The following is a 19,980-nucleotide window of genomic DNA, read 5'->3' on the forward strand; positions in this document are numbered from 1 at the left end:
TCAGAGAATGTTTGAAATTTTCACTACATACTATCTTTTAATCCACAAAATTTTATCAGGTTCAGACAGTTTTTAACATAATAGCTCCCACAAGCTCTTGAGGATGAACTCTATTCTCACCTCAATAAGCCCATGATGTTTTTTAAAAACCACATAACTGATTTTAGGATATCTGTATAACCAGAAAATGGGAATAGAGCTGTAAGTATAAAGAGAGTGAAGTTCCTCAAAAAATCCCCTGATGATGCAGAAGTTACTGGAATACTTTTTTCTCACACACATGACATCATTAGAACATCTCAAGATACATGGTGTAACATTGTGTCACATAAGAGCTTTTGTTTTATAAACACAGTAACACTTAGAATCAATCAAAATAGCTCTGCAGCAACTTAAACCTAACTAAAATACAGTTAGCAACAGGCCTCAGATTAGAAGCTACGAGGAGACCCACATTTAGGGCATTTACAGTCTATTAAGAAAGAAGCTACTTCACAACTCCTTAAGGAATGTACTGGAAGAACTGAAATGCATATTAGAGAAGTTAATTCTTCAGTTAACTAAAAAGAAACTCTTAAGGAGAGTGCATGTATTCATGTCAAATCAGAACCTTTAAAATACATTGAAGTAGCAAAGAAAAAAAAAAGCTTGTTTATTGGACTTTTCGGATTGTCTAGGCTAAGTTAAAAACATTCAGATCTTGATAATTATACTAATGCAGTAAGAAGTTCTCTAGCCCAAACAAGCCAGTAGAACAAAGCCTCACTTCAGCAACCACAGTGGATTTTAGTAATGTCAATTCCCACTTCCCATCTTAAATACCTGAACAAGTTTGAGCCCTAGGACTACACAGCAAGCTAAGGTAAAAAATTTCTGAAGTTAATACCTTTCTTATTCTGAAAGTAGTAAGGTAGTAAAAAACCTTTTCCTACCTTCACTGTTAAACACTTCAGTTCTCTGTAACTCCAGGCACTACTGTCAGCTGTGTAGGTTTAGAGTAACTTGGGAGCAGACGTGGAAGTGGAGCACAGTTAAGCAGAAAGAGCAAGGCACAAAGTCTAAGGAGGGTAAGTTCTCCATGTTCTTCCTCTTAAAACATTTGTTTAACAGAGAAATACAGCCAGGTTAACTAGTCCATTAAAACCAGAGCCTACCGTTTTCTAGAATTATTCAAGTTAGGATTAAATATTTCACATAGTATTTCACAATACCATTAAACTACGTTAGCAACTTCCTGCCAGTAGGAGGTTTTGTCATCCCCACTGCTGACATTCCACCATGGTTCCTTGCATGCTGCCTGCACCACCATCAGCAATTTGAACTGCCTGATCCACTAACTAAAAATTAACAAAATCTTCCACCCAAGCACTAGCTAACTGCAACCACCTTCAAACGTCCAGATACCTCAGGAAAACTCACAGCATATTACTAATATGTCTTTTCCGCCAACATTCCCTCTAATTATATATATAGTTTACATATAATTTACATACATGTATACATTATAAAAGTGCCAAAAAGGGACTGAACCAAAAAGTTAAAAGGTTCTAGAAGCTTTCATCGTATCACTTGTTTTGTTAGGTAAGAGACACAGAATTATTAGCACATATGTAATTAAAAGTTAAGACTACTCTTTCAGAGCCAGTGACACAGTTCATTTATACTACGAGATCACTGTAGTCACAGACTGCAATACACTCCTTCCTGTCCTGTCATTTTTTTTTCCATTGCCACAGTTAATCCCATGGAATTTCTGAACATCAGCTTGGACAATATCCAACATGAAAACATTCAGCTTAATTAGTGAAGTGTGGAGTACTTTATTTTTCAAAGATTTATTGACTAATCATTAGAAGCTAATTATTTAGGCAAAAGCTATAAAACAGCACTTATCTTCTGACACAATAGCTCTTACTAGATATAAGCACAGTTCTAATAGCTTTATTTGCCGAAATTATGTATTTATCCAACTCCAACCTTTTAGCCTGAGACTAGACTGTCTAGACTCATTTCACAGGCTACAGACAATTCCTATCATCTTTAAGTTTTGAAAGTGTCATAACCAGAAGTGCCAAGAATGCTGAAATGCCAGCTGTTCTACTTAGCCATCCATTTTCATTAGTAAGACTAATTCTTATCAGCCTTCCCTCAAAATTCTCACCCAGCTAAGTAAAATACACAAAGCAGTTGTCTTTTTGAGTCATGCATAAATGATGTTGAAAGAATCAGTCATCTACCTACAAAATAACAAGAATTCCTGAAAGTGTGTTAATCATTACGGGGTGCCAACATCAGGAGCTGCACGATGCACACAACGGCAAAATGTGTGGCCAAATCAATTGAAGTCAACACAGAAGGCAACTTCCCCTTAGAAAATGGTATCTGAACTGCTTGCAAGTGGCAAGCTATCAACAAAAAGTTCATGCTACAACAGCGACAGCACACTAAACGTACACTTTTTGACAAAGCAGTTTAGTGAATTCTCCTTGCACCTGAACATGTCTTGAAGGCCACACCAAACCAGGCTGATGGACTCCATGAGTGGGAGCTCCATGCCACAGTCCCACCTGCCACAGGCAGCTCAGCAGCAGGGAATACCTGCCATGCCCCAACAACAGCTGCTTTTGCACATCTGTATCAGGCATCACACTGTATTCTACGATGAAAATGTGCTTTCCACTCACCAAAACAAAGAGAGGTTTTTCCAAGAGACTGACATTTCAGTGTCAAGTTTTTAACCCAGGTACATCAAGAAGTACTTGTAACCTTAGTCTGCGATTTAGCAATGAACAACAAAAAACTGAAGAATATGTTTTGCCTTTTCTCTAACCTAGGGTGTCAGGTTAACCCAACCAACTGAGAGAGTGAAAAGAAGGGAAGGGGACTTCTTCCTAGGTAAATCAGGCTGTGTAAGCCTTTTCATTCTAGGGCCAGTGTGTTCAGAGCTTCCCAGCACACAAGCAGTCCCTTTGTTTTGTTTGACCACTTACGCAGTGTTCAACAGATCCAATTCTGACAGAGAGAAAGAAAAAAAGACCGGACTCTGTCATTGTCAGCCAGTCTTAACAGAGCAATGTGGTAAGTTACTCCACTCTTTAAGCAAGACAGAAATCCTACCCCATCTCAGCAGAGGTACACCCGACACAAAGATCTCAGTGATGCGGGCTGACCTGAAATCATGTGGCATTATGCCTACTGAAAAGCACTAGAATTTTACACAGAAGCTGGTCTCACAGATGTAGACTACTGCTTCATAAGTAGTGGTTCAAATCAATACCACTATTAAAAAAATCTCCAGCTTTCTATAAGAACGAAAGATTATAAAAACAACATGCAGAGTTCAAGGAACCTGCAGCACAGGTTACACAACTGTGTAATTGAAATGAAGCTTCAGCTGGAAAAAACACTTTGAAAAAAAGTAATACTGAGTATTTTTCATCACAGATACCAGCTGAGTACAATGCTTTTAATCAGTGCTTGCAGAAGAGTTACATCCTAATGTCCTTGAAGAATGTCTTCAGAGTCTCTCAGTACCATCAGCAGCAGATTTCCAGATCAAAGGTTATTACTCTGTCTCATCTGACAATCAGTACATTTCAGACTGGTTTTCTCATCAAGGGGTAAGTTGCAGTACAGTGCATGAGGACTGTTTATAATAGGAAATGTAGCATTTCATTTCTGACCTTTCAGAAGCAAAGCCATGTGTACTGGAACTTTTATGTTCCAGACAGCTAGATGAAGTTCCTAGAAAAAATACAAGAGGTAATACGGAAAATCATACCCTAAAAAAAAAACAAAAAACAAACACAAAACACAAAAAAACCCACCAGACTCGTGGTTGTGAAGTTTTAGAAGTTACTTAGTAATTGTGCCCATACCTATGCTACACTTACCTCACCCCTAATCTGTACTTGCTTATGCTTAGCTCAAATATATCAAACTGGGCAGTATATCTATTTTACCCAAATTATTTTTACATTGTGCATGAAGTTCCATCAACACCAGAATCACATGACAAGCAAAGGGGAGCTGCTTTCTTGGCAGAGGATGCATGGAGGACCCTTCCTTTTGTTTCACCAAGCAAGTGGCTGCACCCAGACAGGCCCCAACAGCATGGCAAACACAACACAAACATTTACATGGGAGCTTGGCAGAAGCAAGTTCTTGAGTAGTTATCCTCCCAATTAAAGATGGCTTTAAAAGCACAACATGACTGCTATTACTGCAACTTACAAATGGGGAAATGTAGGCAGACTCAAATTTCAGGAACCAGAAACTACTGAGTGGTTTTACAGTTGCTAATCCTGACATGTGAGCAAGATTTCGTAGCGCAGAACTGGTGTCCCTGCCCATGCAGGGAGGTTGGAACTAGATGATCTTTGAGGTCCCTTCCAACCCAAACCATTCTATGATTCTGTAAACGGGTTACACGGACTGCCTTGCTAAAATCAGCTTGGTAGCTGACATACAGGGAAAAGGAAGAGCTCTTAAAGCCCCAGTAAGCACAATTTAAATGCTCCTAAGCAGTAGTAGAATTTTCAGCCTTGGCAGCTTAACATTTTAAAGTAAAAAGTACGACTGTCAAATGGAAACGTGGTTATGCTCCCAGATTTTATTAAAAATGCTTTTGTCTTCAATATTCAGTCTACATATTTAATCAAGCATCAATTTCCATCTTAAAAAAGCATATTTACCAGCAAAACATTTGCTTATACTAAAACCAACCACAGTGTTTCTTCCCCTTCCATCTCTGCACCTGCAGGTGTAGTACTACTCTTAGTCAGCATCGCCCAAAATCACACAGCAGAGAAACACACAGAAACTCAGAGGAAGCTCACTTTTTGCTTGGAATTATTACAGACACTGCACAGAATGCGAAACATGCACAGCACTAACAGTGTTAGTAATTCGCATGACCTTTGAGCTAGAGGACCTAAGCAGTTAGGTGTTAATCTCATCTTCTATACTTTCAGAGAATTTACTATACTAATAGCAAGGGCTGTTTTATTTCAGTGAGAATGTAATTATTCCTCAAACCAAGTGCTGCTATAGCTAAGGGGGAAAAAAAAAAAAAAAATCTCCTGTAAGTCACTGTTATCATTCAGTTAACAAAACCCAACACCACAGCATGCTAAAGAAGAGCATTAGCAGCCTTATTCTCATGTTAAGTTCTGCTTCACACTGTATCGTGCCACAAACTGCAGTTTTATGTGCAAATACTTACTTTCACATTATGAAAACCCACATGTATTAGGAACCACATCAAGAAACTGCAAGCAAACATTTAGCTGAGGTGCTACCTAACCAAACACCACACAGTCAACAAATGTTTTTACAGTATGGCCATTTATGGTAGCAGTAAAGGCGGCAAATGAAAGATTGGAACAGTTTTACACTGAGCAGCATCATTTCCCATGGCAGAGCTGATTCTAAGTAACAGATAAAAACATGATTTGCATTAAACACTATCCACAGACAATCCCTTGTTTAGGGAATTCACAGTTTAAGACACAAGCATGTGTTAAAGTCACATAGACGTTAGGATGACTAGAAAGCAAGGTCTGGTAACTTCTTCTCTAACATCTTGTTTAGCAGTATGTTAGAGCAGGTTTGAGAACAGTTCTCTGTTCACAGTTTGTGAGGTTTCTCCAAGGGGAAGGAGAATTTAAAGATCCATCTAAGAGCATATGCTATACACAGCCTCATTCAGGAGCACACAAACTGTGAAAGGTAACAGTGGTTTTATCTCTTTAAAGAGCTTCAAATGTTAACCTAGCCACACCTGCTATGATAGCACAGCACTCAGCCATTCTGCACTTTTGGTTCTGTCATCTAAAGCTTGTAAACCAGCTTTGCTTAAGTAATTGACTAGCAAATTAATACTGTAAATAGGGCTTTAACATAAAAATGCTCTTCCTCCAATATAGCAGCCAACTCTCTAAAGACTATTAAATGAATCTACAGAACCTAAGACCATCGAGAGAACACAAACCTCCATCAGACCTTGAAATGCTCATCCTCCTTTTTGTATTCTTCCCTTGCTCCTTACTTAACCCTCACATTAAAAACCTCAGGGGAACCATCTGTGCTGCAGACACAAACCTTTCAAAGAGTGTTTCTAGTATTGTGTTTGCTGGCGTCCCAGAGCTTAGTAGGCTCCCCCACCCAAAAGGTCTCTCCTTTCTGTTGATGGTAGCTTATTCTTTCACACTCCTCACTTTAGGGAAATGCCCATCCCAGCTAGAAGAGTGCAGAAGCACCACCAGGTTACCTACAACAGATCTCAGCTCAATTTAGTTAAGCAAAATATTTTTCTCCTCATCCTGCTGCAACATTGTAACTTTCTATGCTTAAACACATTTTAGTCGAGTTTTCTGTTGGCATGTGGTATTAAGAGGAGCACAGCTAAATATTCACAGCCACCCACTTACTCCAAGCAAACCTTCAAGGACAGCTCTTTACCAAATTTCACTTAAATAGTTCTATTATTGTCTCCTGCTAGCCCTGTTTTGAATAAAACACAATCTTGTATTTTAGCAGGTTTTCAAGTTTTAAAAGGAAAAGAAGGGAAGAATGCCACCAAAAAAAGCAATTGTGATTCGCCTGCACCATACGCATGCTGACCAGTTCATTGTCCCATCCTTGACACTGGCAGGCTTTTGGATTTTTAGGCTCATTACAGGTCTGTGCTTGACCACAAAGGGTTCAAATTCAGATACTTCAGTTTAGTAACAGCATATAGTCAAGATTTGCTCTGGGGGTTTCCAGCAAGGTGATTTCCCTTCTGTCCCCTGTGCTCTCATTCTTACAAAGGATTTACATAAATTCTCAAATAAACTTGTTTCCTAAACTTACGAGCTGCTGTCAGCCTGCACAGAGCAGCTAGATCACGTGATTATCTCCATTTGCATAGGAGGACACATGCCCACTTCTCTATATAATATTCCTTTACAAACATCAGTTGAGGAGAAAAGCACCATTATTTGGAAAACACAGCCGAACCTCATATGAATATAGGTCATGAAAAGTATTGGTCAACATATCTGAACCATATATACAAGTGTGACTAAAGTGAAGAAGGACAAGGACCCACAAAAGTAACTCAATCATGCTAGTCGTATTTATTCAGACAACTCTATTCCACTACCAGTCCCTATCTCTCTCCCAATTTTATGATTACTAACTCTCAACAAATCTCCAATGAAGCTGTGAACATTCTGTGAACAGCCACTGCCACAAAAGCAAGCCAGTATTTTGTTCATTAGATATTCCACCTTTAAAAAAAGTTACTTACACCAACATTCTTAGAGCAGATAGCAAGCTCAGAAAAGAGGCTACTAGTACAAATCCAAGAAACAGCACAGAAAGTATTACATTCCTACACAGGTTAGTTACAAGGAAAGTCCTTTTTGTTTATTGCCTTAACATGACAAATTAAACTTACACTATTAAATGCCGTAATTGGCTACACTGCACTAGTTTACAGTCTTTCAACTTGACAGGTCCCACAAGATTTTCCAGAAGGGAAACTGTTCCTCCTGAAATGTAACTTTGCTGTTCTGAGTTGCCTTTCGGACCCTTCCAAAGCAATCAATTCAATCCTCACGTCATTTATGGAGATCATATCCAAGTGGAGGCTGATGCAGGAGTGCAGAAGACACAGAACCAAAAGAATCAGCTATCCCATACAAAGTGCAGGGAGAAAGACAGCAACTTGGAAATTTCTGTGGCACAAAATAGAGCAATTACAGAATCCCCAAATAAAACCATTAGCAACAAAATAAACCCAAGTTCTCCTCTCTCCAAGCAAGTTCACAATGATAGAAACTATGCAGATAATAAACAAAATACCTGAATTTAATTCAGAGCATGTACAGAAGTGAAGAACTCATCCCAAACTAACCAAATTCACAGCATATGGCAGCCCTTTAGTAGAGGAACAAGAGCAGCACTTGAAAGAGGGGCTTTATCATACATCTAGCAAGGAAGACACCTTGTCCTGAGGAAAGAACATACTCCTCCACCTAAGCCCACTCATTTTCCTTAAGAAAATTATCTATACAGCAACTTCTAAACTCAAATCATAATGCGCAATATTCTTGACTGGTCTGACAGGCACACACAACAACGTATGACTTTAAATAAGGAGAGAACATCATTATTGGATTGCTTTCTTGAGCAAAGAACTTATGCAAACACTTTGTTTAAAAGCAGAAAGGTAGCAGTACAGTGAATGCCATCTTAAAGTTTGTGAGCAGTGTGCAAAGACTTCCAATTTGTCTGCTTTCAGAAGGTTTTAGAATGCATGGGGTTTGATCAGAGGGTTTTGGTTTTTTAAAAAAACCACCCTACTGCTATTTCCGCTCCCATATTCTACTGAGTAGTGATCTTGTGGTAAAGGCATTCAGTGAAGAGAAAACAGAGTGTGGAATGCACAGGCAGCCAGCCTTCTGCACCGAAACAACAGGAAAGCACATTAGTTTCTCTCCTTTTTATAGATTAGAAACAGGTTCTTCAACTTCATCATACTTAGAATAATGGACTATTCAGTGTTACTCAGATTTCCAGTAATCAGAGGTAAAGTCTCTGGACAGACAGTACATCACTATGACAAGCAGAAACCCTTCAGAACACCTTATCTTCTTGCTGGTTAACTTGTACGTAGTCGAGTGTGAACTCACCTCTGAGCACAGAGTTTTCACCACACGCTCTGCCAGCTTTGAGCACGCAGCAAAGCTAATGTTATTTACCAGGACAGGCTGGATGCTACCAATTAAAGGCAAGAAGGTTGCCTTTTGAGCTTTGTTACAGCCCTGGAACATATTTTTATTTAAACTGTAAGTGTTCTAGACTCATTTTCTGTTCACGTGGTAAAAGCAACCTTTCCTGCTGACCAAAACTCAAACCTGATTAGATGGGCCATGTGCATTACAAACTTGCTGAACAGAAAGACGACCAGACTAATCCCTTGCAGTTTTTGGTTTTCTTGGTTTGGGAGTTTTTTTAGAAAGAAAGCAGAGTTGCAACAAATACTTCAAATATGTCTGGGGACTGACAGCCCACGTGCTTCAGGATTGTCAGATCCTGAAGACAAGACATAATGACAAATCTAGGGATATCTTGCTACAAATCACTATGGCGGCCCACTGCTAGAAGAGCTGGTAGCCACCGGTTTGTGACAGCCCACACTTAAAAGCAGTAGGGTGGAAGCCAACAAAAAGTCAGCGCTCCAACTCCAGAGGTGTTCAGTCAGCAGTAACAGAACTAGCAGACACACAGTTTTGCCCATGAATATCGAGTAGCACAAGCCCCTTTCAATAACTACGCTTCATGTATCTTCTAGATTGTGGGGAGGCCAGAGGTACACAATCCATTCAAGGAAGAGGTTGCAGAAAGGTACTTAGCTGCACAGTGTTTAGGCAATCCCATCAGCATCTCACAATAACTACTAGCACTGGGCAAATGCCGAAATACTTTGAAATTTCTCAGGCTACTCCACTGGCATGGGAGTACTCATGTACACAGCAGTTAGCTACAGTACATGCACTGCAGGATATTTTTAAGTTTTAATGTCAGCTGCTCAGTTGTTAGAAAACTCAGTCTCAATTATCTAGTCTGAAGCAAGTGACTGCAGCTTAAATTATTCATCTTCTGCAATCACCCTGAACAAATTATTCCAGATCACCACCTTCCCCTCACGTAGAGAGGCAGGCCAGCACCTTTTTGAGGAGATTACACAAAGAGATGCAGCAGGGCTTTTGTTTATTTTCTTCAAAATATTTCTAAACTGAAGATATGCACAGAACACAGAATTTCAAGGTGAAAAAAAAAAAAATAAAAATCCCAAAGTCTTAAACCTTGAGCAAAATCCCTAACTCAGTAGGATTTTAAGACCCTGGGTAACAATTACACTGAACAGACATCCAGTCAGCACAGATTAGATTATTTTCAAATTCTTCTCAAAGTGAACAATTCTATTATCAGTTTCCTTTTTTGGGAGAAGGCTTCTGGTGTGTCAGTTGAAATATTCAAGTCCTCCCACAAAACAAGTCAAAGCAGCTATGGAGGAGGGGAAGCCACTATTAAAAATGTGTGGAATGTAACCTACTTCGAAGAAGGCAGATAATACTGGGACAAGGAAGGCGACTACTTCACATCAGAGGCTCTTTCCCCATACAACCCCACAAAATGCAATAATGGGCAAGTTCAAATTTACAAATATTACCGAATTCCATCAACCTCTGCAGAATATACATGACTAAAAACTAGTTTCACAGATAAGGAACATTATCAAATCCTTCAGTTACCTGATACACACTATATCCATTCTAATGGATGCAAAAACTTTTCAATAGCAAAAAGTGTCCTCAACTACTTCAAAAGATGAGCTTTGAAGCGTCTTTTTTTAAACTTAAAACAAGTTGATAGTATGTATCAATATATGAGTTTATCTTTCCAGCAAGATAGAGCAGAAACTCCACAGCAGACAAACACTTTCTGTATCTAGTAGATTTAGGCCACAGATACAGAATTCCCAATTTTTTCAGATTTAAACTTCCTCGTTAAAGTAGAACACTGAATTTTAACATGTCTCCTTGCATAAAGTAATGCTCTCAGAACTAGTACCTGAGGGGATCAAAGTGCTAACTCTCTAACAGGCACTAAACTAATTTTCAGCCATCAACAGATGCACAGGCACCTTCTTTAGCTAGAGTCAGAAGACCACAATAATTTGAAGCCTCAGAGCTGCCTTGACTTTTCCAGCTGAAATTGACAGAAATCAAATCTCTTGCTCCATGAACTGATCTGAGAGTCTGAAGTCAGAGAGACTTCAGCTGAACACCCTTTTATCAGATAACAGGACTCACTTTTCAGTAGTACATACAGGCGGCATTTTGCAACTCTTCTTGTGTTTGGTCTACATGATAAGAGCAACCACTCTGAAGTCTCATTCTCCATCTTGAGCAGAGCTGGAACAGGTGAACTTCCCCCATTGCACAAGGCTTCATGCAGTTGTACATAAATCATCCTCAGTGGTTAACCCACTGCAGAAGCTGCTGCTTGTCCCATCCCTCCCCCACTCACTCTGCCTGCACACGTGCCTCGGTGTAACTGCACTGGTCCACATCAGCCACACAGAATTCTATCTGGGGTTGTGTGATCCTTTTCATAACATCAGCCCTGATGGCTGAAGCCACAGAACAGAGCAAGTTATGAACCGCGTAACTGCTAGAAGCAGAATCATTCTAAATTATCTGTACTGCTGAAACCCTTGCTTTCATGTAACATTCAAAGCTAAAATAAGGCTCAAGTGTGCAGCCCAATTACCTTTGAGTGACTTCTTTCGGAGAGTGCCTCCAGCTGGCTAACCCTCCAACAACCAAAGTATAGTATACAGCTTCAACATTTAGTTATTGCAGCAACCAAATGAGATGAGAGCTTTAAGGTTTTGTAACTTGACAGTTGGCACTATAACTTGTACAACACAATACTGCACCAAAAGCTAGAGAATTAAACCATACACTTTTTTTTAATACATGATTTTAAAGGACCTTCATAAAAGGAGAGACAAGTGCAGAAATACTATTAGGAACACATAATTTAGAAACCCCTTGCCTGAAGCAGTACACATTACTGAAATCCCATTTACTTTCTCTACACAGAAAAAGTCTAATAACAGAAGAAATTTAAACAGATCACTTTCTACCCAAAGATGCTAGATGTTCACACTAATTTATCACTAGCATCCTCCCATCTCATGCTCTGCTTACCACATAAGAAGCAAAATACTCAGATTTGCTTATAGGTTTATAGATTTATATAGATTTAAATCAAGAATGCTGAAGATGCTCTGTGGTATGAGCTGATCAAATTAACTTTGCCAGAAAAAAATCAAAATGCTAACTGCAATGATTTAAAAATGTCTTATTTTCCTAGCATATATAATATATATCTATAAATACGATGCCACTACAGTTAAGAATACTTAGAACAGGACTAGAAAAACAATTTATATGTAAGTTGTGTGGAAACTCAAGTATATTTTCTGGCTTGAAAGACCTGAGGAAAGTGACACGCATGATAGTTATGAATGTGCCTCTCAGGTTAATCTGCTGAGAAATAATATATCCCATAGGTCTTCTGCATGTAGATTTCTGCAGAATACTTTGGTTATTAGCGTTACGTTTTTGTTTTTTTTTTGCTTGAACTGTTGCATTTTTATGTGTCAGTGCTAACTTCTAGTTAATTATTAACGCATGCTGGCCCCTGCAGTTAGTACTTTATGCTATCTCTAATAGCGTCCTTTTGCGTACATTCCTACCATGTGAACTCACTCCCCTCTAGATTTGCCAGAAACTCCAATTTACTTTCTGGACGCAGCCAAGAAGCTGGTACAGGTCTGGTTAAATGAGCACGACTGCCAGATGAAGCTGTTTGCAGAGCCACAGCGCGAACCAGACAGGGCAACCGATCCTGGGTAAAAACATTCCCTGGTTATTTTTAACTCTGATTGCTTGCAGGGTTTCAGAGAACTGCATGGAGTAAATAGCTCCAGTGGTAAATTGCTGTGGCAGCACAGGGACCTGCAGAGTCTTCTTCCTTACTGGTAGCACTAGTTTATCAAATTAAAGACAATTACAGCAAAGCCCTGTTTTTCAGGCTTGAAGAGCAAAAACATTGGCTGAGCCTTGTGCCTCCCCACTGGCTGTCCCTTCCAAAAAGCAAATAACCAACTTGCCTTCACTTTCAAGGCCCTTTAACTTCTCCAGCTGCACCCACACACCGCTCCAACCTGCGACAGCTTCAGCATGGCCCTGGTGGCTGCACATACAGCCCCTGCTTCCCACTGCTGTTTTGGGGAGCTCCACATAAGCCTCTGGAAATGCATTTCCTCCTTTTCAGTCCTTTGTGAGTACATCTGTATGTTACAAAAATCACCACAGAACTTCATCATCCAACAGGAGCTCCATCTGCGGGAAGAGCTTACAGTACTTCCTCATGTTACTACATAAGTGCACTACAGTTCTCCTCAATAACGCCCACCCATCTCAGGCTCCAGGCTCTGCGGATACTTGGGGACAGCTCAAGTGCAAGCTCTCCAGCCTTTCCCTTTCCAGTGGTGGATAAGAACCCCTGACCCCACTTTAACGACAGGCAGTGTTGCACACAATGCCTGATTAGCCGCGAGATCAAGCGCTTCAGACGTGAATACGTGACCTTCTTCAACTTAACCATGAACAGCACAAACTGTGCATCACACACTGCATTCCAGCCAGCCCTCATAGAGACAACCTAGTAAAAGCAAGCAATCTATTAAAACAAAGGTAATTTTAACCTCATAGATGTTACCTCTAGAAGCAGTGCTGCATATCAGGCATTTTACACATTGGGATGTGACTAGCTTACATATATGCATGGTGTGTCATCACAGTAAGAAAAGGCAAAGCAAACAGATTAAGTAAACATCCTTTTTGTCTGCTATCTACTTCAAGTTAGTTATAAAGAGAGGAAAGAAATCTTTTTTTTTTTACCTGTTCCCACAGAGTGCCTTACAGGCTATCCCAGACCCAAGCTGCAACCACACTTAAGCTGTGGGGTAGTACATTAAAATGGCACAGAATAAAATGGAAAAAAAAAAAAAAAGAGATAAGAAAAAAAAATTGTTCATCATCACAGAACCTATCTCTGTTAGTAAAGAAAGATACAGCTCAAGACAAACCAGAAGGGCCTCACTCACTGCTCTGAAATAATTAATCTGGGATTAACTCAACTCTCTACATTTCTAACAGACTACTGCTACAATCTGTCAGCATTTCAATACAAAAACCCAGCAACTTAGTCAGGCAAATTATACGCCAGGCAAACACTGCCTATCAGTATTATTTATAATTAAGGTTTTTAATCCTGACCCCCTTCAGTCAAGAAACTGTCAATCTTTGGACATGTTTTAAGCAAAGCAACAGGGATAAGTTGAGCAGTTACAGATGTAATTTCAGTTTTAATGCTGGTTTCACATACTTCTTGAAATAGAACACATTTACAGTACGTGCAGCATTTACCTGGAAGTTACATTTTCCTTTAATGGTGTTTATGGCCATAATTGGAGACAAGACTACCAAACCTGTGCAGTTATGTCACCTGAGTTGTCAGAACCAATGGAGAAATTATCCACATTTGTCGTATCAGTCCAGACCTGGAGTGTGACTTACTCAGGAAGGTCTGCAAAAAAAACAGCTTCCTACCAGCTAGCCAGAAGACTGCTACACTTCACTTCATCAGGCTGGTATTTATCTTTAGGTGCGTCAAGGAGCTCAGTCACATTTTTGGTCCTGGGTAATGCTTTTGGTAAGTGCAGTCAGGTCACATAAGGTACACAAACATATGCCATTCAGGTCCTTCAAAATTCTCCTGATAGAAGGTGGCTACTTTTAAGAGCCACTCTCTACCACTACTACTGAAAACTGGAATTCAGTACTCCAGCCAAAAGCAGAAGCCTCTCCCTCTAGCAGGGGAAGGAGGAACAGGGCTGCGGGCCAGCAGCTGCCTATTCATCCCCAAGAGTGCAAAGGGCACACCAGCCAGTAACCCAGGAAGCTATGCCAGTACTCCTTGTGCAAGTGGCAGTAGAAGACAACCTGATAACCAAAAGGTACATCAATATTTACTTGCTATATAAGCACCTGCTGTTAGGGGTTAACACATGGAAAGGGGCTTTCTGACTGCATTGTGGTTTAAGTTATCCCAAAGGAATCTCACTTTGGGAAAAGACTGTAAATTCCTCAAATCCAGAATGATTAGCATCTCAAAATTTAAGCACTACTCCAAATTTATGCCAGCTTTTGAACCCAGTTCAGTTCTACCCTGTATGTACATTAATACACAGCAGAGATGCTGTGTAATTTACAATGCATTATACCACTGCCAGAGCTGCCTCGTACACTCTCAGGGCAACCCAGGTCAGCAAAGCCCCTAGCTTCTGTTGCTGCTGCTGCTCTTTGCAACACCTAGTCAATGATACCAGGCAACTACCAGGTAAAACTGCACAGCTTGGTCCTCTCAACAAGCTGCCACACATGCACAACATCAGGGAATCACACCACATATTTTAAACTCTGAACCCTAGCTATACCAGAACTCTAACATGCAAATCAGTGCTTCCTTCTAACATGCAAGTTAAGCCTGAAGTTCTACACTACATTTCCCAGGCTGTAGAAAGGCCTAAGCAGGGCAATTTATTTTTTTTTGTGGCAGTGCTCTAGAAAGCAAGGAGCCAAACCATTCAAGTTACACATGAAGTGCAACAACCCATTATTCCAGGTGACTGCATCACAGGTGCTTTGTTTTGATTAGGACTTTAATTTCCCACCTTTAACCTCAGTAGATGCCAATAGTCACTCACTCGCCTAGACTGCATTTTGTCACCTTGCATTACATTGTTCTACTCACCATAAGAAGGCCCCACGCTTTATCAAAATGTAAGCATACCAGTCCTAATGTAGCCCTGCATGAATCTACAGCCTGGAATTCATGGCATTTTTTTCCTTTGATTTTCTTATGGGATTACTTGAATAACTTTTTTATTGGTCACCAACAGTTAGTCAGAATACCTAGAAACTGCAGAGGGATTTGCACACCCCTCAAATCTAGCATACAAAACTGGTATGCTAAGACATCAGGGTCTGACAAGCATTCAGCACGCCAGCTCAAACACCAGCTGCATTTTCAGTTGTTGCTTTTCAATCTGCTTTACTACTCTATTTTAGAGCTTTACCATAAAATTCAGAACAAGCTATTTTCTTGCTCAACAGGTTTATCAAAGATATTTTGGGATAACACACCTTTAGCTTTTTTTGCTAGTAAATGAGAACTAACAGTCTTGTGAAAGTAGCAGCCTAGAAAAGGAAAGAAAAAAGGGGAAAAAAACCTGAACAGCTGCTCACCACCCATCTGCACATCATATATGCCTTCTTTCAGACAAGTGTCTGACATGAAAAAGTCAACAAATCTATATCCAAGTCATTTTACTCCCTAGTTAGAAAGTAAGCTAAGCTCCAATCAGAACTTGTTACTGACAGATTAATAGCAGTAGGAAAAATATTTTATTTTACAAGTCTGGAAGTAAAGAAGCTTATAAATCAGTAAGCAAATAAAAAACAAGCAAAAAATCCACAAACACTGGACCCCTACATACATTTTATGTTACATTAAGTGTTTTAGCAGTCTTGAATGTGTTTATGCATTACAGATGATTGACAAACCAAGCTCGACTCAGCCACACTGAATTACATTTAGTCAATACTATCTCAAGGTTCCAGTGACATTTATTAACTCACTCTTGTGAGTCAACAAAGTCTACTCAGTATGCAAAAATAAGTCATTTGTCAGAAAACAAAAGCTATGGAGGGAAAACACTAAGACAAATTATTTTAACAATTCTAATCAAAAGCATCCACTATTTCGTGAAGCAGATTTTAAAGAATAAAACATTAGTGGTTTTCTTGCTGTATGCTGCTAAAACTAGCTACACATTGTTCAGTTTAACAAAAAAAAAAAAAAAAGCCATGAAGTAAATAGCAACTGCAGGATTTAAAAAAATGCAGAGAGTGATGAGGTATTTGCTAGGCTGTATTCCCTTTGAGCAAGGAAACCTGAATATTACAAAGGGCTGAGTTAGAAGGGAATGTGGGGTATTTTGTGACAGACCTCTGCATGACAGCTGGAGAAAAGCTATTGTGGCAACAGCTGTGTGCTCTGCACAGCTCATACTCCCAAATACCTCAGCCTGTTAAGAGGCCAGTTAACTGGCTGCAATGCATTTTAAAAGTTTTTGCCTCTTGGGATATGAGCATGATGGATTATTTGTGTATGTTTTAAATAAGAGAAGGAATGCTTAGTTCCACCACTTAGTTTTACAGAATGCTGTGGTGTGCTGCTGAACTATCATTCACTGCTGCTTTCCTAAAGTTCATAGCTATGACAGACCCCATCAACTCTCCTCTACAATTAAAACATCTTCACTTCCTGTCTAAACAGTGCACAGACTCAACAGCAGTAGGTTCATATATCATATCCTGATTCAAAGGAAATGATTTTCTATTTCCAGGATGAAATCCTGGCTCACCAGCAGCAATATCAAGCTCTGTTTACCTCCCCAGAGGAAGAATTTTGAGGCACGCACCAGTCATATAACCACTGAAAGCTTTGATCTGCTAATTGATAAAGTTTCTCCAACTTGTTAGATTAACTTCTGAAAAGCGAACCCAAGATCACAGGCAGTTACACACAAGTGACCAGTCACATCTCATGTTCCATTGCTACTGCACTGCACTCATTAGCACCGTGATGCTGAACCCAGGACGTGAAAGGGCTTTCATTGTATGGCTTGGGTTTGCTTGCTCAGCCTCCCTTACAAAAACGTTGTTTCAGCTCAGATTGAGGCACAACAATCTTCAGGAACCGATACTCTCTCGCACAGGACAGCGGTGCACAAGAGCACTTTACATGGTGATCACCACCACAATAAGAGTCCAATCTCAGCAATTACTACTGTTGCAGGATCGAATGCTATCTGTTCTCCCACCAACACACTGAAGGCTGGAAAGGATGGATGTGCTGTGCTCAAATCCCAGAAAGCTGGCAAAGGAAGGAAGATGAACTGGTTCTTCCTACATCCTCAGTTCCTCTTGTTTTCATTTATTTCACCTGAAGTGAAGGAAGACTTTTTCTCATTTTCAAATATGAATCCTCCTGAGTCTTTCAAAGATACAACATAAAACATGGCACATGCTTTCCCATGATAACCTATCACCTCAACAGTCTTGTTTACTGGAAAACAAGTAGCAGAGCTGAAGTAGAAGCAAGACTACCTGTACTTGAATACTCTTTACTGAAAATTAAATATAGGATCACGCAAAAGACCAAGTGTGGAAACATTTGCTAGTTTCATTAAGCAGAAACTTTTTAAGCTTCAAAACTGAGTTGGCCAGATTTCAAGGCAAGCAATAAAGAAACAAAAGAGAATTTAAATCCTTCATGGACATCACGATTTGTCATGTGCCAAGAGCTAGTACAAATTCATGTTTTAGTGAAGGCAACTACAAGTTTGTCATTTAATCCTAAGAAATTCCAAAAATGAAGCATGTGACCTCTTGTAATCAATTTTAGAACAATTTGGAGCAGTTTCTGTGCAGTTTTAAAAGACAAACAATGTACTTGGCAACACACTTGCTACACAGAAACCACAGAAACAGTTGCATGACATTGCACACACTTGATAACATCATAAGCTCTAAGAGCTCAGGAAGATACTGTGGTATATAAATAATACACTAAGCCTCACTCACCTCTTGTTGTCCATAACTACATAGCAAGCATGGAAGCAGTAACAAAACTCTTATCTAAGGCACCTGAATTTCTGTTCAGAAGGTCCTTGTTGCCCAGCTGTTTCTCATTTTTTTAGAAGGCTGAATTTTCTGCTAAGCATCACTTTGTGGTGGCAAGATTTTATCTCAAGCATCTAGGAGGGCAAAAATATGTAGATAATTTAATAAAAACCGACAATAAGTTGTTCTGAAAAATTCACCCTCAACACGTCAACTTAACACTGCAGTGCTGTTCCCTCACCACGCTTTCAAAGGGAACTATTACTTTTTCTGCTATTAATTTGAAGAGATGCTTATAGGTGACAAAGCACATGTAGGTTCCCCTTTCGCAGATCTTTGCTGGAAGCGCCACAACACTTGAGCCACAACTTTTACTTCTGCAGTGGTGCAGCTCAAGCCTTTACTTCAAAGCATGACTACCAGCATTAAAATAATGAAATTATCCAGTAGTGGGGAGAGCCTTACTGCTATTAAAATAAATGGACATACCAAGGCACCAAGTGTGAGGGTCACTTTTTTCTTCTCTCCTTGTGTCTTTAATAAAAAAGACTTTTTTTTTTTTTTTGGTGAAGTTAAAACTATCAAAAAACATTTAGCACAGCCACGAACTCAAGAGATCCATTCAGCAACATTTTCTAAGATAGCAGCATCTCAGAACTGAAGATAAGCCATGTCCAGCTGCACACATTACTGTCACAACCAGTTTCATGTCTACAGGAAGACACAGATAATACCATCTAAAGCAACACTACCGTGTCTGAGTGACTGACATTCTAAACCAGCTTCAGTCAACCACAGTAATTACCTCTATATACAAGCAACGAGGAGCTCAATCCCCAAACCAAGAGGACTGCAGTTGTTCTAGCCCCATCGCCTTCAAACAAATCAGAGACAGTATCTGATCTGCTATCTACACATCTGACAAACAAGGCACCTGTACAACACAGGTTTCCTTTCCACCTTAAATGCACTGTTCAAACTGATTTACAAAGAACTGATTCTTCTACAGTGACAATTATTTTAACGTCCTGTATAATACTGGATCTTCTAAGCAGTCATTATCCAGTACTTACTCCTACTTTTTATGTAGTCTACACAGTCTACATTGCAAAGCTTAAATTCTCAGAGTGTTACAGCTAACGAACACATGGACACATGCAATAGCAAAGAAAAGCCGAAGAAACAGCCTATCAGATCATTTAACAAAACTTTTTTTGATAATATCACTGCCCTAAGCATTAAATGACCAACTTGCCTTCCTGACAAGCAGCCTATCTTAAGTGTCTGCATAATATTATGGTCTTGGTACAAATAAAGAGAACAAACAGAAAGTCGTTCTCTCCAGCTTTCCTTATCTGCCATCAGCAATACCAGCAAGCAGAGCACAAGTAGCTGTCTCCTCCTTTCACCATAAACAGAGGCAGATTAATAACACTCCATGGCAGCGCTAGAAATGCTAAAAGCAACAAGACAGAAGATGAAAATAAAAGGCATATGGCTGAATTAGTGGCAGAACAGGAAAAACTACTCTTCTTCAGAAGACTGATAACGCACACATCGCTTATTTCTGTTGTGGTTTTAACTGGATACGAGCAGA

At 39.7% G+C, this 19,980-nt stretch overlaps 1 protein-coding gene across 2 annotated transcripts in view; it reads right to left on the minus strand.

Moving 5' to 3' along the window:
- Window positions 1–19,980, minus strand: part of RRAS2 (RAS related 2) — a 40,068-nt gene that overhangs the window by 19,020 nt on the left and 1,068 nt on the right. The window contains exon 1 of one of the 2 annotated variants that reach the window (XM_051620921.1): window positions 14,061–14,114. The exons of the other annotated variant lie outside the window; for it this stretch is intronic. Coding sequence (XP_051476881.1) covers window positions 14,061–14,099 — 39 coding nt within the window. The 5' untranslated portion in view covers window positions 14,100–14,114. Of the gene's footprint in view, window positions 1–14,060; window positions 14,115–19,980 lie in introns of those variants that run through there. 2 annotated transcript variants of the gene reach the window in all.

The sequence above is a fragment of the Apus apus genome, chromosome 5 (genome assembly GCF_020740795.1).
Source record: "Apus apus isolate bApuApu2 chromosome 5, bApuApu2.pri.cur, whole genome shotgun sequence".
Classification (NCBI taxonomy): domain Eukaryota; kingdom Metazoa; phylum Chordata; class Aves; order Apodiformes; family Apodidae; genus Apus; species Apus apus.